Source organism: Staurois parvus, unplaced genomic scaffold (genome assembly GCF_062004578.1).
Source record: "Staurois parvus isolate SC_StPar_1 unplaced genomic scaffold, SC_StPar_1.0 ptg001810l, whole genome shotgun sequence".
Classification (NCBI taxonomy): Eukaryota; Metazoa; Chordata; class Amphibia; order Anura; family Ranidae; genus Staurois; species Staurois parvus.
The window spans coordinates 94,908-114,062 of record NW_028319606.1 but is presented as its reverse complement, the minus strand read 5'-3'; the positions used below and the strand labels follow the sequence as shown (position 1 = coordinate 114,062).

Here is a 19,155-nt window from a genome sequence, read left to right as displayed (position 1 = left end):
CAGGACTTGTCCCCCTTCACCTTCTCTGTGATACAAGTCTGTGTGAGAACACTTGTGCTAGGGGGTTTGGCCGTTACTCAGCTCTGCTAGCACAGGGTGCTGGAATGGGAGAGCAGAAATCAATATTTAAACAGAGAATTTTAGTATTTTAGGGCATTTACAAAACACAAATCAGTCACAAATGTGTGGGTACAGGGCTATAGAGATGAATAGGAGCACTTCTGAATCTGATGAATATATGCAGCCTTTAAGCCCAACTGAAGCACAGCTCTTGTAAAAAATATTAAAAAGGTACATTTTTTTTAAAAAGAAGTGTGGGATTTCAAAATAATACATTCTTATTTGCCTAGGTGGATGCAGTATTGATCCAATGCTGCAGCTGTCCCCCCGTCAGCTTTACACCGAGAACTGAGCGATCAAAGAGCATTGATCGCTCAATTCTTGGGTCCACTCTGAGCACAGAGAGGTTTCCATCCATCACCACTCTGTGCTACATAGTTAGTCTGGCTGAAAAAAGACAAAAGTCCATACAGTTCAACCATAAAGAGGGTGCTCTGCCCCACCAGTGTGTGATGGGCTGTGGAGGTATGGGAGCGGCTGGCTCGGACATCTGAACAGTTCCCAACATTGTTGGAATCCCTGCAGAGTCTGGACCAGCTCAGTGACATCAACAGACAACAGGCATTGGCCTGCTGTCAGCTGCATCTGGGTCACAGGAGTGCAGAACTAAGTGCACTCCTGTGACCCACAGGAGAAGTATGACCAAAAGAGCTCTGGCCATACGTCCCCTTGTTTTTAAACCTTTTTTTTTTTTTTTTTACAAATGAACATTTAACACTGGTTTCAGAGCATAATGAGTTTCCTCACCAAAAGTTAACTTTTAGACAGTCTCTCTAACCGAAAGCCTATAAATGACCAAAAAAAAAAAAACCCCAAAACACCTAGTGTGTGTCACCACACAAAACAAAGTAAAGTAAATCATCTAAGGTTGGGCATAGATGAGTGTCTTCTTTTTTCGATCAGCCAGTGGGCTGACCGGGAAGAACACGAACAGATTCCACTATCAGAATACACTGATCAGTGCTGCAACCACTGATTGAATTAAAAATTTTTCATTATCTTGTTCAAGATCGGGGCCGGCCAAATTTGGCCGATTCCTTGTGAACCAGATGGAGGTTTGGCTGGGATTGCATTTTAATTTACACTACATTTTAGAGGAGGGGAGAGACACACATACAAGCAAGTGCTTAGGTACCTGGTATATCTTCTGTTGGACTGCTTGAATTTAATTGATCTGTCCAGGAAAGAGCATAGGAGTAAGAAAAAACACAACACAGTCATAGCAGAATACCAGGCAAACAGTTGGATATACAGCTGAAATACAGGTATGTACAGTTTTCTCTGTCAAAGGATATCCACTCCCAATCTTGTGATCTACCCTCACCTGATGCACACAGCTAGGTAGATGACAACACTGAGTCAGAAATGCGGATGTTCGTGTCACCTCTGCCTTCAAGCTGCTCATAGGATAAAGAATATGTATAATCACTTCTGTCCAGGGGCGGACTGACAACTCATGGGGCCCCCTGGCAATAGGGGATCATGGGCCCCTGTGTCCTTGCCCAAAATCAAAAAAGCCTATGAAAAAGGTACCAGGGGCATCTCATGGGGCCCCCTACTGACCCCGGGCAGTGCCCGAGTTTCCAAATGGTCAGTCCGCCCTTGCTTCTGTCCAATGAGCAGAAGGGTGATCTGTAAAGTAGTAATGTAACCTTTCTGGCTGCACAGAGTAGCAGAGGCGTATAATGTCAAGACTAGATGTAAATAATCCTTTGGCAGGTAAGACGGTAACTGCATATGTAGCCCAACTGTATTTAGCTGTTTCCGTAAAGTTCCACTTTAATCCAAACTTTTTTTTTTTTCCATGCAGTTTTGGTTTAATTGAGAAAGAACAGACAGACACGTTAGCACATGTCCACAGTTTAACACCAGACACAAATCCCACATTCTACATTTAGGAGTTACAAGGGTGAACATTGGTGAGAAAAAAACTGTCACAAATATGTATGAAAAGATTTTAAAGGTTCTGTGCAGTAGAGAAAAAGATGACAATCCACTTCCTATTAAAGTGGAACTCTAGAAAAACTGTGAAATACACAGGTGAAATACATAAGGGAGAAGATTTGAAATAGGTCTTGTATTGCTACTCAACCAGAGATATGTAGTCTTGCCTCACAGTACAGCCAGGTTGCAGACTTAGCTTTTCAGTTAAGCAATACAGCCTGGCCACCTTCCTGCCCTCGTCTTATGACTGGACGGAGAGAACAGGTCCAAGTCAAAATCTGGTACCTTACATTAAAAATGAGATATACTTTTAATGAACTCATAACTGCATTTTTTAATACCTGCATTAACCACTTGCCGCCCAGCCACTGTAGAAATACGGCGGCAGGGCGGCACGGCTGGGCAAAAGCACGTTTTAAAACGTGCTTTTGCAAAACAGGTAGGAAGCGTGCACGAGGCGTGCTGCCGCCCTACCTGCACCGCCGATCCCGCCCATGGGTGTCAGTCGCCGGGTCACGGCCGGTCATTACCTGCTGTGTCCCGCCGATTAGCGGCAATCACTGACAGAGAGCAGGGCTGCAGTAGCTCTGCTTTCTGTCAGTTCCCTGACAGCTCCTGAGAGGCTGATCGGGAGAGAAGAGTTTCTCTCTCCCCCGATCAGCGTGTCCCGTGCAGTACACACCCCCGCCCCCTAGTAAAACACTTCCCTCACACAGTTAACCTTTTCAGTGAATTAAAAAAGTTAACCCCTTCCTCCCCAGTGCCATTAGTACAGTGTCTGTTTTTTTTTTGCACTGATCACTGTATTGGTGTCACTGGGGATGTCAGTGACCCCAAGTCAGCTCCCCCCCCAGTGTCAGAATGTCCACCGCAGTCCTGCCATAAGTCGCTGATCGCCGCCATTATTAGTATAAAAAAAAAAATTTAAAATCAGAGTATCTTTCCCGCCATTTGTAAACGCTATAACTTTCACGTAAACAAATTAATTTACACGTATTGGGTTGTTTTTTTTTTAGCAAAGACATGTCGCAGAATGCATTTTGCCTGAAATTTATGACGAACTTTGATTTTTTAATTTTTTTTTACTGGACATGTTTTATAGCAAAAAGTCCAAAATATTGTTTTTTTTTCTCAAAATTGTCAGCCTTTTTTTTTTTTTTATAGCGCAAAAAATAAAAACCGCACAGGCGATCAAATACCACAGAAAGCTCACTTTGTGTAAAAAAAAAAAAGGATGTAAATTTCATTTATGTACCGTATTGCATGACCGCGCAATTGTCCGTTAAACTAGCGCAGAGCTGTATAGCAAAAAAATGGCGTAAATTGCAGTATCTATACCATAGTTTGTAGATGCTATAACTTCCACACAAAGCAATCAATATACACTTATTGGGATTTTTTTTTACCAAAAACATGTAGCAGAATACATTTTGGCCTAAATTTATAACCAACTTTGAGTTTACTATATATTTTTTATAGCTGAAAGTAAAAAATATAATTTTTCTTCAAAATTTTTGGTCTTTTTTTTGTTTATAGCGTGAAAAATAAAAAGCGCACAGGTGATCAAATACCACCAAAAGAAAGCTCTATTTGTGTGAAAAAAAGGACGTAAATTTTGTTTGGGTGCAGCATTGCATGACCGCGCAATTATCAGTTGAATTAGTGCAGCGCCGAGTAGCAAAAAGAGGCCTGGTCGTTAAGGGGGTAAATCCTCAGGAGGGCAAGTGGTTAAGTTCAGCTTTAAAAACACACCAACTACTAAGCCTTTCATGTCCTTATCTAGGCAAGACTGAGAGAGCACTATCATACTTTGCCTTGTCCCTCTCTCTGCTACTGGTTGGTGGACCTTAATGAAGGCTATGTGGTCTACCCTTGACCATTAGCCTATTTATTCATACATATTTGTGATTAAAATGGTTTAAATGGTTTAGTGACCACGTGATGACACGACAATACTAGATTTTTCTTGCCAACTGGAAAAACAACTTACATATTTTCTCTTTAGAAGACTTTCTTCAAATTTGCAATCCAAACTAATAGGAAGTGTAAACTTACCTGGCCAACTGCTACAATAATAAGGCGAGGATATAAGGGTTATGTTACAAGGTAAACAATATTCTAGCAGACACAGAATCGTTCTACTTGTGGAGTTTCTCTTCATAAAAAGATATGATCAAGAGTTTCCAGAAAAGGTCAAAATCCCTTAAATTTTATCCACTGTAATACGAATTGACATACTTACTGCACTTCTTCGCCATAAGGAGTAAGGATATATACCTCACCAATACAGAAAACAGATCTCACATTTTCTCATTCTGTGGATTCTTACCAGCTTTTAAATGAACCTTGGCTCAAGCCATTCTTTACGATAACTGGAAATTCTGCTTATTAACACTTTCATATATAGGATTCCTTACCGAAACCATTCCAAGCTCACACATTAGTCAGCTAATTAGGAATCTATTGGGATGCACCAAGTGCAACAGTCAATCAGGTGTCATAATATTGAAAGAGATTATTTTTGTTTAGCTACGAAAGTTTAGAGAGCTGCACTGAAAACCATTGCTCCCAGCCCATACAACAAGATGCTTTCAACATCAGTGGTACCAATTCTGAGAAAAGTGGAGCACACAAAACTGGGAAAAAACTGGATTGGTTACCAATGTCAGTTGATCACAGTCCTTAAGGCTGGCCATAGATTATACAAATTTTCTTGAGGTGGTTTTTGTGGTTTAGACTTACCAAAAACCATATAATATGAGGTCAAACCTAACAACACTTTCATTTGTATCCAATTAGGCAGGCCCTTGCACTACATAGTTGAAGGTAAATCTAAAGGAAATTGGGCAGACAATTGGACAGGAAGCCTTAGTCTGAAAGATGAAACCTGAATGACTGCAACTTGCAACTGCTTTGCATTTGGTTCAGTTTGCTAAAGTTTCCATAGACCATCCTGTGACACGGGAAGCAGTGGAGCTGGCACATGGAGTTTAGCTACGCTCATCTAGGACCAGATACATCCCAAAGACATTTGGTTAGGAATTAAATCAGTCATACATACCATTGCCTCAGGCAACATAACAAACCAGTAATTGCAGGTGCAGGTCAAGCATACATGTAGCCGGGTTAGAGCTGGGTCAGTGGGACACGAGCCCAATTTCATGCCCCTGTCTGTTATTCAGCTGCATCCCAAGTCTGACACTGCAAACCAAGTTCAACTGAACCATATGTGATACTTTGAGTAAACATGAGAATGCTTAAAAGAAAGCAATATTATAGAAAAGGATTGAATCAAATGAAAATTCCTATGTATAGTATAGATACATTCAATGTGTGGTTCAATAGAACCCAGCTTGTAGTGACAGCTAAGGCTTACACTCCTTTAGAAATGCAACCCAACGTTATAAAGAGCCAAGCTGCAATGCAAGCTTATGTAAACACAATTCATCAAATTAACACCACATACCTCAAAACAAGAAACAAGAGAGGACAAAGTCATTTAGGACAGCCATGCATTTCAAAATGGCAATTCAGACATTTTCTCAGTGACAACGTATGACTTCTACATCATAAAAAAAAAAAAAAAAACTTTCAGTCTAAGACTCAGCCCTCCAGGCTTTGCAAACCAGAGTCTCCCTTAAACAAGTCCTACAATGACAGTCAGTTCTGTACATCATTCTCTAGGACAGGGGTTCTTAACTGGGATATGGGAACCCAATGATGGGGGTAAGAAAATGGGTTCCTGAAGTAGTGAACTTAAAATTAGAGTGGGGAAATGACCAATGACATGCAAGTAACATGGCCAGCAACTGGACCTCCATTCCTTGTCTTGAGCGCACCTGAAACAGCACAAATCGTGCAGATTGTAGATATCTCACGTATTTGTGGTTTGCAGTTTTTATATAAAATATATTTATGATAAATGACAAATATTCTTTCAGTTTATTAGTTCTAATCATAGGTCAAGTAGAACAAAGCAATTGGCATCTTTTGAATTCATACTTATGCCTAATAGGACTAGTGATAAGGATTTTGACAGGGGTATAGGGACGTTTTGGGCAAAACGTTGGGGGTCAGTAAATCTAAAAAACAGTTATGAACCCCAGATCTAGGGAATGGTAGCACTTTGGGACCAAAAGGCAAAGACTGAACGGTAGCACTTTGGGACCAAAAGGCAAAGACTGAACTTGCTCCCCAATGGGGTTATGGACCTACAAGGGGATCAAAGTGAAACCAACATCCTCCTATCTCAACAACCCAGTTTGGATAGATTTACAAGCAGTCATTTAACCAAGCAATGTCATACCAATAATGAACTTTTTAAGGTAATTAAAAGTACTAGGTGGAACAACCATGGACAAAAACTACAGACACAAGCTACACTTGCCTGAATAACCATCTTTAAACAGGACCATGTTATGCGCATATAGCTGTTCAGTAGTACAACTGAGAAAATGTCTTATGCTCATATAATACATTTTACCATGCATAATATTTATTTTAGTCATAAGGGATGGGACCAGAGCCTTTGTCATTTACAGTCCAATAGGTGATGCGTATTTATGATAAATGCCTAGAACAAATGCCTCTGGTGTCATCGAAATACGTAGTGCCAGGTTACCCAGGGGACCCCTGGTCATCTACGGAGGGTTAGTGTTATGGAGAAGAGGGTGTTTAAAGCATGTTAGCTAGTTTAGTATGGCCTTAAGAGGTAGCAGACATGCTACATCCTCACTTGTACGTGTGGGGGACACCTCCTGTACAGCTTTGGAGTTGAGCATTTTAGCTTCGCTCCTTTTCAATGCCCTCAATATGGGGTGAGATTCGTCCATACCTGTTGTAAAACAAAGCAGGTGAGCACTGTGCAAAATGTAAACAGGCATGATACACTCAGTGTGCTCCTACTATCTGCCATGAGGACCAGTTATAAAGAGTACTAAAAAAAGTGGTCTTGCCCCAGCAGGTGGTCTGCTTTTTAATTTTAGAATTTTTAGATCAGTTGGAAAAATGAGAAGTGTAATTTCATGCTATGAGCAACACCACTGTTTTCTGAATAAAACTCTTGATAAATGAAACCCACAATTGCTAGATGCAAAACTAATTAAGACGCCTAAAGTCTTCACCTTCAGACAACTTTAATTTGCTTGTTTGCGGAATTATACATTTCTTTTGCAACTCTGTAGTCTTTTGGAAAGTGGGGCCCACTATAATTTAAAGCCTACTATTACATTATATTTTAGACAAAATACAATTAATGCAATGTGAATTACTAAGGGTCCTTGGAATTTAAATGAAATGTAAAGAAACAAAAATGCTTTAAAAATAACAAAAAGTACAATAAAAACCCAACACAAACAAATAACTTGTCTGAAGGTGGAAAATAATTATGTTTCATTAAGACAGTATCAATTATAGTTTAATTTCCTGAAACAAAATGATTGATGCAATACTATAGAGCTAGGCTGTAAGAATAAAACATGAAACCTACATCTTTCCTTGTCGACATCAGAAGCAACATATCCATCAAGCTCAAAATCCATACTTTTGGACATTTCTCTTCGATATGGAGCTTCAAGATAAAGCTCCAGTGTGCTCTTTCGCAAAGAGTTGTTCTTTGCCGTCATGGGTGTACTCTGTCTCAAATCTGTGAAAGGTGAATCAGTCTTGGAAAGAGATTCTTGGCTTTTTTCATATTGGAGAGAGTGTGCATTTTCTTCCAAAGAAGCTTCTTTTCCTTTCGGAGACATTTCAGAAACTATGCCTGCTACCACGATGTGTTCACTAAATCTGGGTTGTGATTCCTCTGAAGTCACATGATTAGAAGGCACATTTTCTATGAATGGCTCTTCCTCATCAGTCACAGCCTCTTTTTGATCTTTTCCTGCGCTTTTAGCATGGTATATTTTCGTCGGCGCCGAGGCCTTCCCAATTGTTTCTTCAATTTCCTTTTCTAAAATATCCGGAGCTTGAGAAACAGAGGTTACCCTTTCATGAACCACCAAATCTTGTTTAGCTGGCAATGCCTGAAGAGAGTCCGAATCTGGTTTGGTTGCAGTTAAATCTCTAAACTCGTCATACAATTTTTTTAGTCCTTCATGAAAGTAATTAAAAGGAGCTCTGGGCACAACATTTGGCATTTCAATTCTCTCTATAATTTCTTTTTTGCACTCTTGGTTTTCTGCTGGAGTAATTTCAATCTCATTTGCAATGGAAGTCTCAGTTTCTTCAACATTGTGTTTACCTGTGGCTTCATTACAAACATTCATCTTTGTTGATGAAAGATTTATTACAATAGGCTGTTGGAATAATACATTTTTTTCCTCACTTGAAGTTCTTTGAACATTGCTTTTAATCTTGCTTGAAGAAACTGTCAAGACTTTGCTAAAGTTTTCTTCAGGACTTTGTGGGTTTCTAAATTCATTCTGGCTAACTTCTGGAACAGGTGACACCTCTAAAGATTCATTATACGGTTTTTGCAGTCCCCTATCAAGGTCAACAGAATGCTTTGGTGGTGGAATTTGAGTTCTTTCAACTGTCTCGTTAACTTGTTCAGCATTATCGACTTGTGCCATGTGATTTTTTAAATTATCCCTCCAGTCACAGTTTTTGGAAAATGAAAAACATCAGCACCCATAGAAGAATTTTCAGCATCTAACCCAGTTTGAGTCACAAGAAAGTGCTTTCGCTCATGCTCTTTATGAGGTATTCCATCCCCATTTTTATTAACTGCCAAGGTTTGATTTTCTACATCCCTATCTGCCATTTCACCATTCTTTGGATTATACTCAAAATTAATGGAGGTGGTGCCTTGCATAGATTTTTTATCACAAAACTCATCCCTTAACTTTTGCAACCTCAGACTAAATTCACTCACCTTCTCTGGTCTTTGGACAGATTTAACTACAACTTCAGAAACTTCTCTCTTATTATCATTGCCTTCAAATGATGATTTTAACTTGGTCTGACACTCCAATACTTTAGTAAATTGTAATGGGTTGTGATTTTGAAAGACAGAAACATTTTTCCTGCTCTTCTACAGAATTACTTGAACTATTATCATTACTCTTTTGCTTCGTAAAAGTCCTCAAGAGAGGAGTTTCGTTTTTATGGTTATATGCCTCTTTGACTGACTGAACCTGATAAGTGGCTGGTGTGTCTTCTCGAATGTCCTCTAAACTTTGGGATTCTAACTTAGATTTAATCTTGGCGACAAAGGATTCCTTGCTTAAATCAGGATTAGACCTAAACTGCCTGTTTTTAGTATCCAAGAGTGCCAGATCATTTGAGTTAGTACTTTTACTCTTTGCCTTATGGTCTACATTCCAGAAGCTTCTTAAGCTCTGAAATGTGGTTGATGTTTGTCGATCTTTTAGGTTGTCATTCGTACTTTCACTTAGTGAAACACTTCCTACCTGGAGGATTGTTACCCGTACTTGTGCTCTGTTCTTTTTCAAAAAGAGAATGAAAGGTGTGTCTCTTTTTAAAATCTTGACCTAGAGTCTGCTAGAGCAGACACTTGGTCTGCATCCAATTTGCCATTTTTTACCAAAGAACCATCTGGCTGTTTAGCATGTATTACTTCTTTTTTCTCATTTTCCCAAAATGACTTGAGTTGATCAATAGGCCAGTAAAGGATTCTCTTCCTCCTCTCCCACCATTACCCTTTTAAAAAGTCACAAGGCTTGAGCTGCTCTGATCATCACTCTCAACTGAACTGCTCCGTGGAGTACTGGATATCTCACTTGGATTTAGGGTTTGTTTGTTGCTGATCAGAACAGTCTTCTTAGATGCAGGCAAGGCTGACTTGTCCCCTTCCCAAAGCTGTTTTATATCACTAACCTTTCTTTGATGAACAGCCAATTTTACAGCATCCTGACTTGCAGAAACTTCTAATATTTTTCCATGTTCTAATATCTCAGGCCTTGAACCATCTATTTGTCCTTTCTCAGTATCATTAAGAGTTTCTGCCTCAACCACTTTATGAATTTGAGGTTCCCCCTTTTCATCCTTTAACTCTTCTTCGCCCTTATTAAACACCCTTTTTACTTCCTTAAGCTGTGAATCAGTGTCCATATAGGTTGCTGCTTGGTCAGACATTTTTTCCAGATCCACCTTCACTTTTCCCCAAGTCCAGGGGATTTTCATCTTTTGGATTCATTTCTTCAAGAGGAACAGATTCTTCATCCATGACATGGACTGGTGTACACAAATCAGCATTTATGGTTTCTGATTGATCAAAATCAGTGCTATCTGTGCTGCTCAATGATAGCCTTGGCTTCCTAACTTCAGGAATTTCTTGACTGGGGGAGAAGGTTTTGCCAGATCCACCTCCACTCTTACCATATTCCAGACAATTTTCAGCTTCTAGATTTAAATTAATCAGTTGTGGTGGGGAGACATTTTCTATGCTTGTTTGTGTCAAGAGTAAATGATTCTTTATACCCGACTGGTCATCATTGGTATCTGTGTTGCTTAATGATAGCCTTGGCTTCTTAACTTCAGAAATTTCCTGACTGGGTGAGGATGTTTTGCCAGATCCACCTCCACTCTTACCATATTCCAGACAATTTTCAGCTTCTAGATTTAAATTAATCAGTTGTGGTGGGGAGACATTTTCTATGCTTGTTTGTGTCAAGAGTAAATCATTCTTTATACCAGACTGGTCATCATTGGTATCTGTATTGCTTAATGATAGCCTTGGCTTCTTAACTTCAGAAACTTCCTGACTGGGTGAGGATGTTTTGCCAGATCCACCTCCACTCTTACCAAATTCCAGGCCATTTCCAGCTTCTAAATTTGAATTAATCATTCTTGATGAGGAGGCATTATTTTCTATGTTTTTGGTCTGTGTCAAGAGTTCATCATTCTTTTTATCTGACTGATCATCATTGGTATCTGTGCTGCTTAACGACAGCCTTGGCTCCTTAACTTCAGAAATTTCTAGACTGGGTGAGAATGTTGTACCAGATCCACCACCACTCTTGTCAAATTCCAGACAATTTCCAGCTTCTGAATTTGAATTAAACACTGTTGTTGGGGAGACATTTTCTATCCTGTTGAAATTTTTCAAGAGTTCATCTTTCTTTATATCGGATTGGTCATTATTAGTATCTGTGCTGCTTAACGATAATCTTGAATGCGGTTTCTCAACCATTTCAGGTATCTGCTGATTAGACATGAACTCAGTAGCTACAGGCATTAGGTTCTGCTTTAATGTACCTTTGGGTTCTTTGGCCACTTCAAAAACATCCATATTTTTTGCTTCTCGACATTGTTCATTGCCTTGCATAACATTTGCTTCTTGAATAGATATTTTGCCAGATCCACCTCCACTGTTACCATAGTGTAAAGGACTTCCATTTTCAGAACAGAAATGCATTTGCCCCGATGGAACACCATTATCTTCTATAAGGCCGACTGTTGCAGGAAGGTTAACATTTGGTATATCTGAACTATGATCTCCAATTTGCATACCTATACTGGATGAACTTGACTTTGGTTTCCCAGCAGTTTTAGGACTCTCCACATGGGATGTTGGTTCAGCTACAGTTTTGGAGTTCTTTTCATTGGGTCCAGATTCTTTTTTATTTGCACCTGTCTGAATAAGTATTTGTGAAGTCTCTTCTGATGGCTGCAGCATACCTACAGGTGGTGGTGAGTTGTCCCCTCTATCAGAACTTCTGCTAAACCAATCTAGAACTTTACTTATGGATTCATCTTGTGCCTTCATGACCATAAACTCATATTTATCATTTTTGGTTGATGGTGTATTACTTGAACTCTCTGATAGTGCTGGCTTACCTGGCTTTGAGTTTGAAACTTCAGGAGATCCAACCTCTGGCTTCTTATCTGTAACAAGATATAAACTCCTTTCCATAACTGTGCATGGAGGAAACCATCAATTTAAAAAAGTGTTAACTTGGGGATCTAACTGGGTGAATAAAGTAGGTCTTATGCCTAGTACACATGAGAAAAAAAAAAAATCAGATGAGAACACACTTTCGGAGCAACCATTCAATAATCTGATTGTTAGTACACAGCTTTCAAGAGCTGATACCAACAGTTCATGCAAAAATATAAAAAATGGACAAGCATGATAGTCCTGTTAACTTATGAGAAAAAGTAACAATTTCTGTGTACTTAGTATAGCATTTGTACAAAGAAAAAAAAAAAAAAAAAAATCAATCAAGTGACCAAAACCACACATGCTTGGAAACAAAAGAATACATCACTTCTGAAGTTGTATTGTGTCTTACAAGAATTTTCGTAACCGTATTCGTTTTCAATAGAAGACTAGCATAAAAAAAAAAAAAAAAAAAAGAAGGAGGGGGCGATCATTCATCTGATATTCTCATTGGGTGTTCTAGGCAAAAAGATAAAAGGATGAATTGTTTTTTTTCTCCTCTGCATCCCATTGAAGAGATTTACCTTGCCTCCTGTTCTGTAGACCCAATAGGACATGAGAGAAATCTCCTCAAAGTGGGAGAAATCCCCTCCTATACAGTCATCGCCTGAAAAGATGTCACCGCAGGACAACATGACAGGGGTTTTAGCTTTTCCCCACATTTTTAAAAACAATAGAAAAGTTGCAGCTTTAGATACACTTTGAAGTCCAATTAACAGCAGACAATATTTTATGCAAAAACATGTTCCTCGCCACTGCTAGCACAGGTGTAATGGCCTAGAAGACAGCAGTAATGATCAGAAGCAAACTGGCAAAGTATTGATAATGTCTATTCTTGGAACAAAAATATTCCTTCTATAAAAGCATGTGGTGGAATGATCACTAAAAGCTTCCGATTGTACAGTAAAGATTTGCACTAGTCAGTGATGTGCAATAGTGGTTGGCCAAGCAAATAGTAGGATAACATTAAATAGGGTATTCTAAACGGTGTATATCCTATATCAGCATTTTTCATTTTTTTGTCCTGATGAAGATCTTTAACCTCTAATAGCTATAAATTAAATGTGATCAGGAAATCGATTTTAGCAATAGTGGTTTAAAAGACACTTCATGAGAAATACAAAGATGCTTTCATTACAAACCTCTCCTTTTAAACGTTCTTCTCTGGAACTCTTACCGACTGCTTTCTTTAGGTGACCTAGAGCCAGACAGAGGGAGGGATAACAGATGTACTGGTTGAGGCAAAAGGCAAAAATCACTCTAGGCATGAAGTCTTCCTAGACCTCAGATGCCCCCTTATCCTTTTGCAGAACCAGGAAGGGATTCTTGCAGGATAAGCTACCCGTTGCAGACACTCCCCTCACAGAGGCAATGGCTACAAGGAAGATCACATTTTGGGTGAGAGTAGAGAAAAACATCACTGTTAAAATGGCAGTTTCTGAAGCACAAGATACAGATCCCATGGGGTCACAAAGGAATGAACAGGTGGAGCTACATGGGAAAATCACTGTAAAATAGTCTTAATCAAGAAATGACAGGCCAATAGTCTATGAAACAAGAAAGAACGAACAGAAATCTGGCCTTGAAAGTCAAAAAACACTAGTCCAGGCCCAGCTGCAGGAAGGAGAGGATTCATCCCAGAGTAAATCCTAGGTTTGAAGCCCTGAAACTCACATATCTTCTAAGTCCTAAAGTAGACCTTGCAGAATGTAGACAGTTTTTAGCACTGTAAACATGGCCAATTCAGAGGTGTCACTGTATCAAAACCTGGACTTCAACAGCCATATCATAAACCTTTTCAATAATTTACGTTAACCACACACCCTCTCCCACAATCTCAATACTACCATAGTGTCCATAATAAAGTCCCAAATTCAAAATTGAAGATCCAAAAAATAAAAAATTATAGTCCCCACTCTCCAATCTTCCAACTGTGAAAATGTCCAAATCTTCACTTCAATCCAAAGTACCTCAAAAAAATAAACTAAATATAGTGCATTATCTTTTACAAAAATTATAAGTGATATCATGCAACCACACTGGTGATGTAAATACACTAATAAATAAGCATCACACACGTGAAGTGAAAATCCACACACAACTTCACTAGTGGTCCTGTGAAACAACCACTGCAATACGTGAAATGCCACAAATACACAATTAGTGATCAGTGAAAAATTGTGCCAAATCTGATAAGTGCCACCACTCTACATTTAGGATAATATAAAATTACCCTCTTTCTGCTTTCAAAGCATTCTGAAATCCCCATATGCCAGATAGAATTGCCTTCACTGGGAGTATGCTTTCCTTTAATAGGAGTACTTAATTCAACAGCCATGCCACTATAGCCAGTAACTATGAAGCAGTCTAGTAAAAAATGGTCCTTGGGACAGGAGACCTGGAAAAGCTGGTAAAGCCCACTGAGCATCCATGGGGAGGCTTACCAGGTTGGACTACCACATCTGCATGGGCCAATCCAGAATAATAAGGATCATTGGAATGTCCTCCATCTTGATCATGCAAAGCAGACAATGAAAATGGTTCTGATCCCATGGACCACCAGAGCACCCAGATTCTGCTAGAGGATCCCTGCAACTGGAGACAAACCTATCCAGTTATTGTTCAACCTGGAGGTTCATGTCCAGTGCTCCCCACACAGGTCCTGGAATACTTCCACATGAAGGGACCACACCTCCAGGTCCAGACATTGCTGGCTGAGAAAGTTTGCCTGCCAATTGACTACACCTGAGATAATAATGGCATACAAGGCTGTAACATTAACTTCTGCCCTTGACAGGATCCAATCTACCTCTCTTGCTGCAGCAAGATGTCTGGCTTCTTCCTGATTACTGTATGCCACTATCATGGCGCTGTGTGTAGCTCTGGGCCATCTGCTGGAGGGTCATCTGATCAGGACAGACAGCCAAATTTCCCCAAGCTCCAGGATGTTGATCAGGCGATAAGGCTTCAAAAACAAAGTCCCCTACTCTGAAAGGGAGCCCAGAATTCCTCTGCAGCCCAACCTGCTGACATCCATCACGAAGCTCTTCCTAAACAGTCCCAGAGCTGGATTCCTGAGCCACCAAGCCAGGGACAACTTGGTACAAAGTGCAAACTGAATGGTCTAGTTTGCTTCTTGATGACAAAAAAAATGCACCTCCACTTTGGACACATATACAAAGGAAGGCTTGTCTGAGGATTGGTGCAATTTGAGCCCCAGACCCTGTGCATGGACAGGGAACCAAGCTTGGGGGGTCTGGACATGGATGGTGCAGGAGTGGAAAAAACAAATAGGACTATTCTTGACTGACAGCAGGGAAGCAGCCTTTTCAAGTCAGTCACTTAGGTTTCTTCCACTGAAAAAATGGGTGCTCTTGCCACCAGTAGCATCCTTGAGATTGGTATCCAGAGTAGAGCCAAAGCGACAGTCTCTCAAAGAGCATGCAGAGCGGACACTTTTTGATGAGAGCTCCACAGTATAAACACATTAACAAGAATAAGGAACCAGCCACTCCAGAGTGAAAAAAGGCTCCAAAGATGGGTCGGCTGTATTAGCAGGCATATTACAAGCTGCACCAGAGCAGTCAGAATGTAAGCTGGTGGCACGTGTTACAGTAGAGCTTTCTCTTTTGTACCTATACACTTCTGTAGCTATAAGAAAGCATGTTGCAACCCCATGGAGGATAGGCAACATAAGGCTCAGGGTACGAGCAAAACCCAAAAAGCTGGTAGAAAATAAAGGTTGAATGGCCAGAAAAGACCATGGTCACTGTAGGCAGGCAGCAGAAATGGACTGAAGATCTAAGTTTATGGGTCCCGGAGTCTGAATGGCAGGAAAAAGCACAATGGAAAGCCAGAGTTTTAACAAAGCCCAGCAACCGAAGTAAATGAGATTGTTCACAGGTAATTTATAGACCAGTGCAGCAATATCCTGTCCAGTAGGTTCTAGAAACAGCACTGCAAAAGTCAAGTTGAGGATGGACGCAACAGATAGCTGCATCAAAGGGACCAGCTCAGCGACACAGAAATAGAGTAATAATTTAAAAAACAAAATAAAATCATAAAAAACTCTTATGAAAATCATAAAACTCTTATAAAAAAGTCTTAAAATAAAAAAAATGGTGCAAGAAATTAAAAAAATAAAAATAAAATGATAGGTAAGGTCTATTACACAGCAAAACTGATGAAAAGATGTCCATCATCCCAGGACACTAGCTAAAAACTAAGGCATGCTAGGAGTAGAGTTATCTTGGGCTGGCCCACAGTTTGTTTGCCAGTGTTCACTCCTCCTCTGTGGCAGTAGGACTACTTGTGTCCCTTATTGGACAAGAAAAATAGTACTTCTCTACTATGTAAATTAAAAAAGTCAAAATGTAAACAGAATGCAGTAAACCAATTAGGGAGTTACACCCCCCCCCCCCCAAAAAAAAACAAAACAAAATTCCTTAAAAAAAAAAAAACAAAATTCCTTAAAAAAAATCAAAACTGTTTTGTTCCTGGGAGTATGCCTGTTCTTAAAGGATTTAAAATAATTACAGTATAAACAACCAAAAGGAAGACATTAATTCAGGAAAGAGCAGTCTCAATCTTATACATTTTATACCTCTAAATTAGCAAACACCTACAAAAATGCTGACAAATTAAAGCACAACTTTACCTGGGGGAAAAAAAAAGTTTAGTTCCATTAAAAATGTTGCTACGTTAGTTAAGAGATCCCATATTTGATCATTTTGTTACGGTTCCTTTCCGAACACTAAATTCAAAATATGACCAAAGTTTATTTCTATATTTTTCAGAATTAATTTTATAACCCTGGTGCACACTTAAAGCGGTATTAAACCCAAGACCAAAAATGGAATATATTGCAGCCCATCAATCAGATATTTTTTGGGGGGCATTTTTCCCTCTGTTTTCACCTGGTGATCTGGCCAGTAACACATCTCCAGTATTATAGTGCCCCACTCTGGATGAAGGATCACAAGGAGCATCTTTGGACAGCAGCATTGTCAGTCTGGGGAGGAGGAATGTTACATGGCCTTTCAGATTTAAATACACTTACAAATATAGGCCAAACTCAAGCTCATACTGCAGTTACAGCAGACAGTTTTTTTTTTCATTGTAGAATAAAGGTTTTACATAAATACAGTGAAGGAAATAAGTATTTGACCCTCTGCTGATTTTGAATGTTTGCCCACTCACAAAGAAATGATCAGTCTAAAAATCGAATGTTCGGTGTATTGTAACAGACAGAATAGCAACAAAAAATTAAAAACAAATGCATGTCTAATAAATTATGCACTGATTTGCATGTTCATCAGGGAAATACATATTTGATCCCCTATCATTCAGCAGGATTTCTGGCTCCCAGGTGTCTTTCATACAGGTAAAAAGCTGAGATTAGAAGCAGTCTCTTAAAGGGAGTGCTGCTAATCTCATTTTGTTACCGGTATAAAAGACACCTGTCCACAGAAGCAATCAAACAATCAGATTCCAAACTCTCCACCATGGCAAAGACCAAAGAGCTGTCCAAGGATGTCAGGGACAAGATTGTAGACCTACACAAGGCTGGACTGGGCTACCAAACTATCGCCAAGCAGCTTGGTGAGAAGGTGACAACAGTTGGTGCAATCATTCGCAAATGGAAAAAACACAAAACAACTGTCAGTCTCCCTAGGTCTGGTGCACCGTGCAAGATCTCACCTCGCGGAGTGTCAATGATCATGAGAACAATGAGGAATCATCCCAGAACTACACGTGAGGATCTTGTCAATGATCTCCAGGCAGCTGGGACCACAGTCACCAAGAAAACAATTGGTAACACACTACGCCGACAAGGATTGAAATCCTGCAGTGCCTGCAAGGTCCCTCTGCTCAAGAAAGCACATGTCCAGGCTCGTCTGAAGTTTGCCACTGAACATCTGAGTGATGCAGAGGAGGACTGGTTGAAAGAGTTGTGGTCAGATAAGACCAAAATCGAGCTCTTTGGCATCAACTCAACTCGCCGTGTTTGGAGGAGGAGGAATGGTGAATATGACCCCAAGAACACCATCCCAACTGTCAAACATGGTGGTGGAAACATTCTGCTTTGGGGTAGTTTTTCTAGTAAGGGGAAAAGACAACTGCACCACATCAGAGGAACGATGGACGGGGCAATGTACCATCAAATCTTGGGTGAGAACCTTCTTCCCTCAGCCAGGGCATTGAAAAAGGGTAGTGAATGGGTGTTCCAGCATGACAATGACCCAAAACACACAGCCAAGGCAACAAAGGAGTGGCTCAAGAAGAAGCACATTAAGGTCCTGGAGTGGCCTAGCCAGTCTCCAGACCTTAATCCGATTGGCAACTCGAACTTTCAGCTCCCTCCACAGATTTTAAAAAGGGGGGGGGGGGGGGGGGGACTCAGGATAGTCCGTTAAGGGAGGGGGGGGGGGGGGACTCAGGATAGTCCGTTAAGGGAGGGGGGGGGGGGGGGGGACTCAGGATAGTCCGTTAAGGGAGGGGGGGGGGGGACTCAGGATAGTCCGTTAAGGGAGGGGGGGGGGGGGACTCAGGATAGTCCGTTAAGGGAGGGGGGGGGGGGGACTCAGGATAGTCCGTTAAGGGGGAGGGGGGGGGACTCAGGATAGTCCGTTAAGGGAGAGGGGGGGGGGACTCAGGATAGTCCGTTAAGGGGGAGGGGGGGGGGACTCAGGATAGTCCGTTAAGGGGGAGGGGGGGGGACTCAGGATAGTCCGTTAAGGGGGAGGGGGGGGGACTCAGGATAGTCCGTTAAGGGGGAGGGGGGGGGACTCAGGATAGTCCGTTAAGGGGGAGGGGGGGGGGGGACTCAGGATAGTCCGTTAAGGGGGAGGGGGGGGGGGACTCAGGATAGTCCGTTAAGGGGGAGGGGGGGGGGACTCAGGATAGTCCGTTAAGGGGGAGGGGGGGGGACTCAGGATAGTCCGTTAAGGGGGAGGGGGGGGGGACTCAGGATAGTCCGTTAAGGGGGAGGGGGGGGGACTCAGGATAGTCCGTTAAGGGGGAGGGGGGGGGACTCAGGATAGTCCGTTAAGGGGGAGGGGGGGGGACTCAGGATAGTCCGTTAAGGGGGAGGGGGGGGGACTCAGGGTAGTCCGTTAAGGGGGAGGGGGGGGGACTCAGGATAGTCCGTTAAGGGGGAGGGGGGGGGGACTCAGGATAGTCCGTTA

The 19,155-nt window shown here is 41.1% G+C and overlaps 2 protein-coding genes across 14 annotated transcripts in view; both read right to left on the bottom strand.

Moving 5' to 3' along the window:
* The window catches only part of SYTL2 (synaptotagmin like 2), a 131,077-nt gene that overhangs the window by 47,894 nt on the left and 64,028 nt on the right, over positions 1 to 19,155 (bottom strand). For 7 of the 13 annotated variants that reach the window (XM_089663995.1, XM_089663997.1, XM_089664001.1 and 4 more), the window contains 3 exons: positions 11,866 to 11,913; positions 6,800 to 6,898; positions 1,256 to 1,294 (listed from right to left, as the gene is read on the bottom strand). In XM_089663995.1, coding sequence (XP_089520121.1) covers positions 1,256 to 1,294; positions 6,800 to 6,898; positions 11,866 to 11,913 — 186 coding nt within the window. Of the gene's footprint in view, positions 1 to 1,255; positions 5,962 to 6,799; positions 6,899 to 11,865; positions 11,914 to 19,155 lie in introns of those variants that run through there. The other 6 variants (XM_089663999.1, XM_089664000.1, XM_089664003.1 and 3 more) reach the window with 2 other exon arrangements.
* On the bottom strand, positions 10,014 to 11,830 carry LOC149434181 (uncharacterized). Its single transcript, XM_089664009.1, has one exon. The coding sequence runs from the start codon at positions 11,798 to 11,800 to the stop codon at positions 10,154 to 10,156; it is 1,647 nt and encodes a 548-aa protein (XP_089520135.1). The 5' UTR covers positions 11,801 to 11,830; the 3' UTR covers positions 10,014 to 10,153.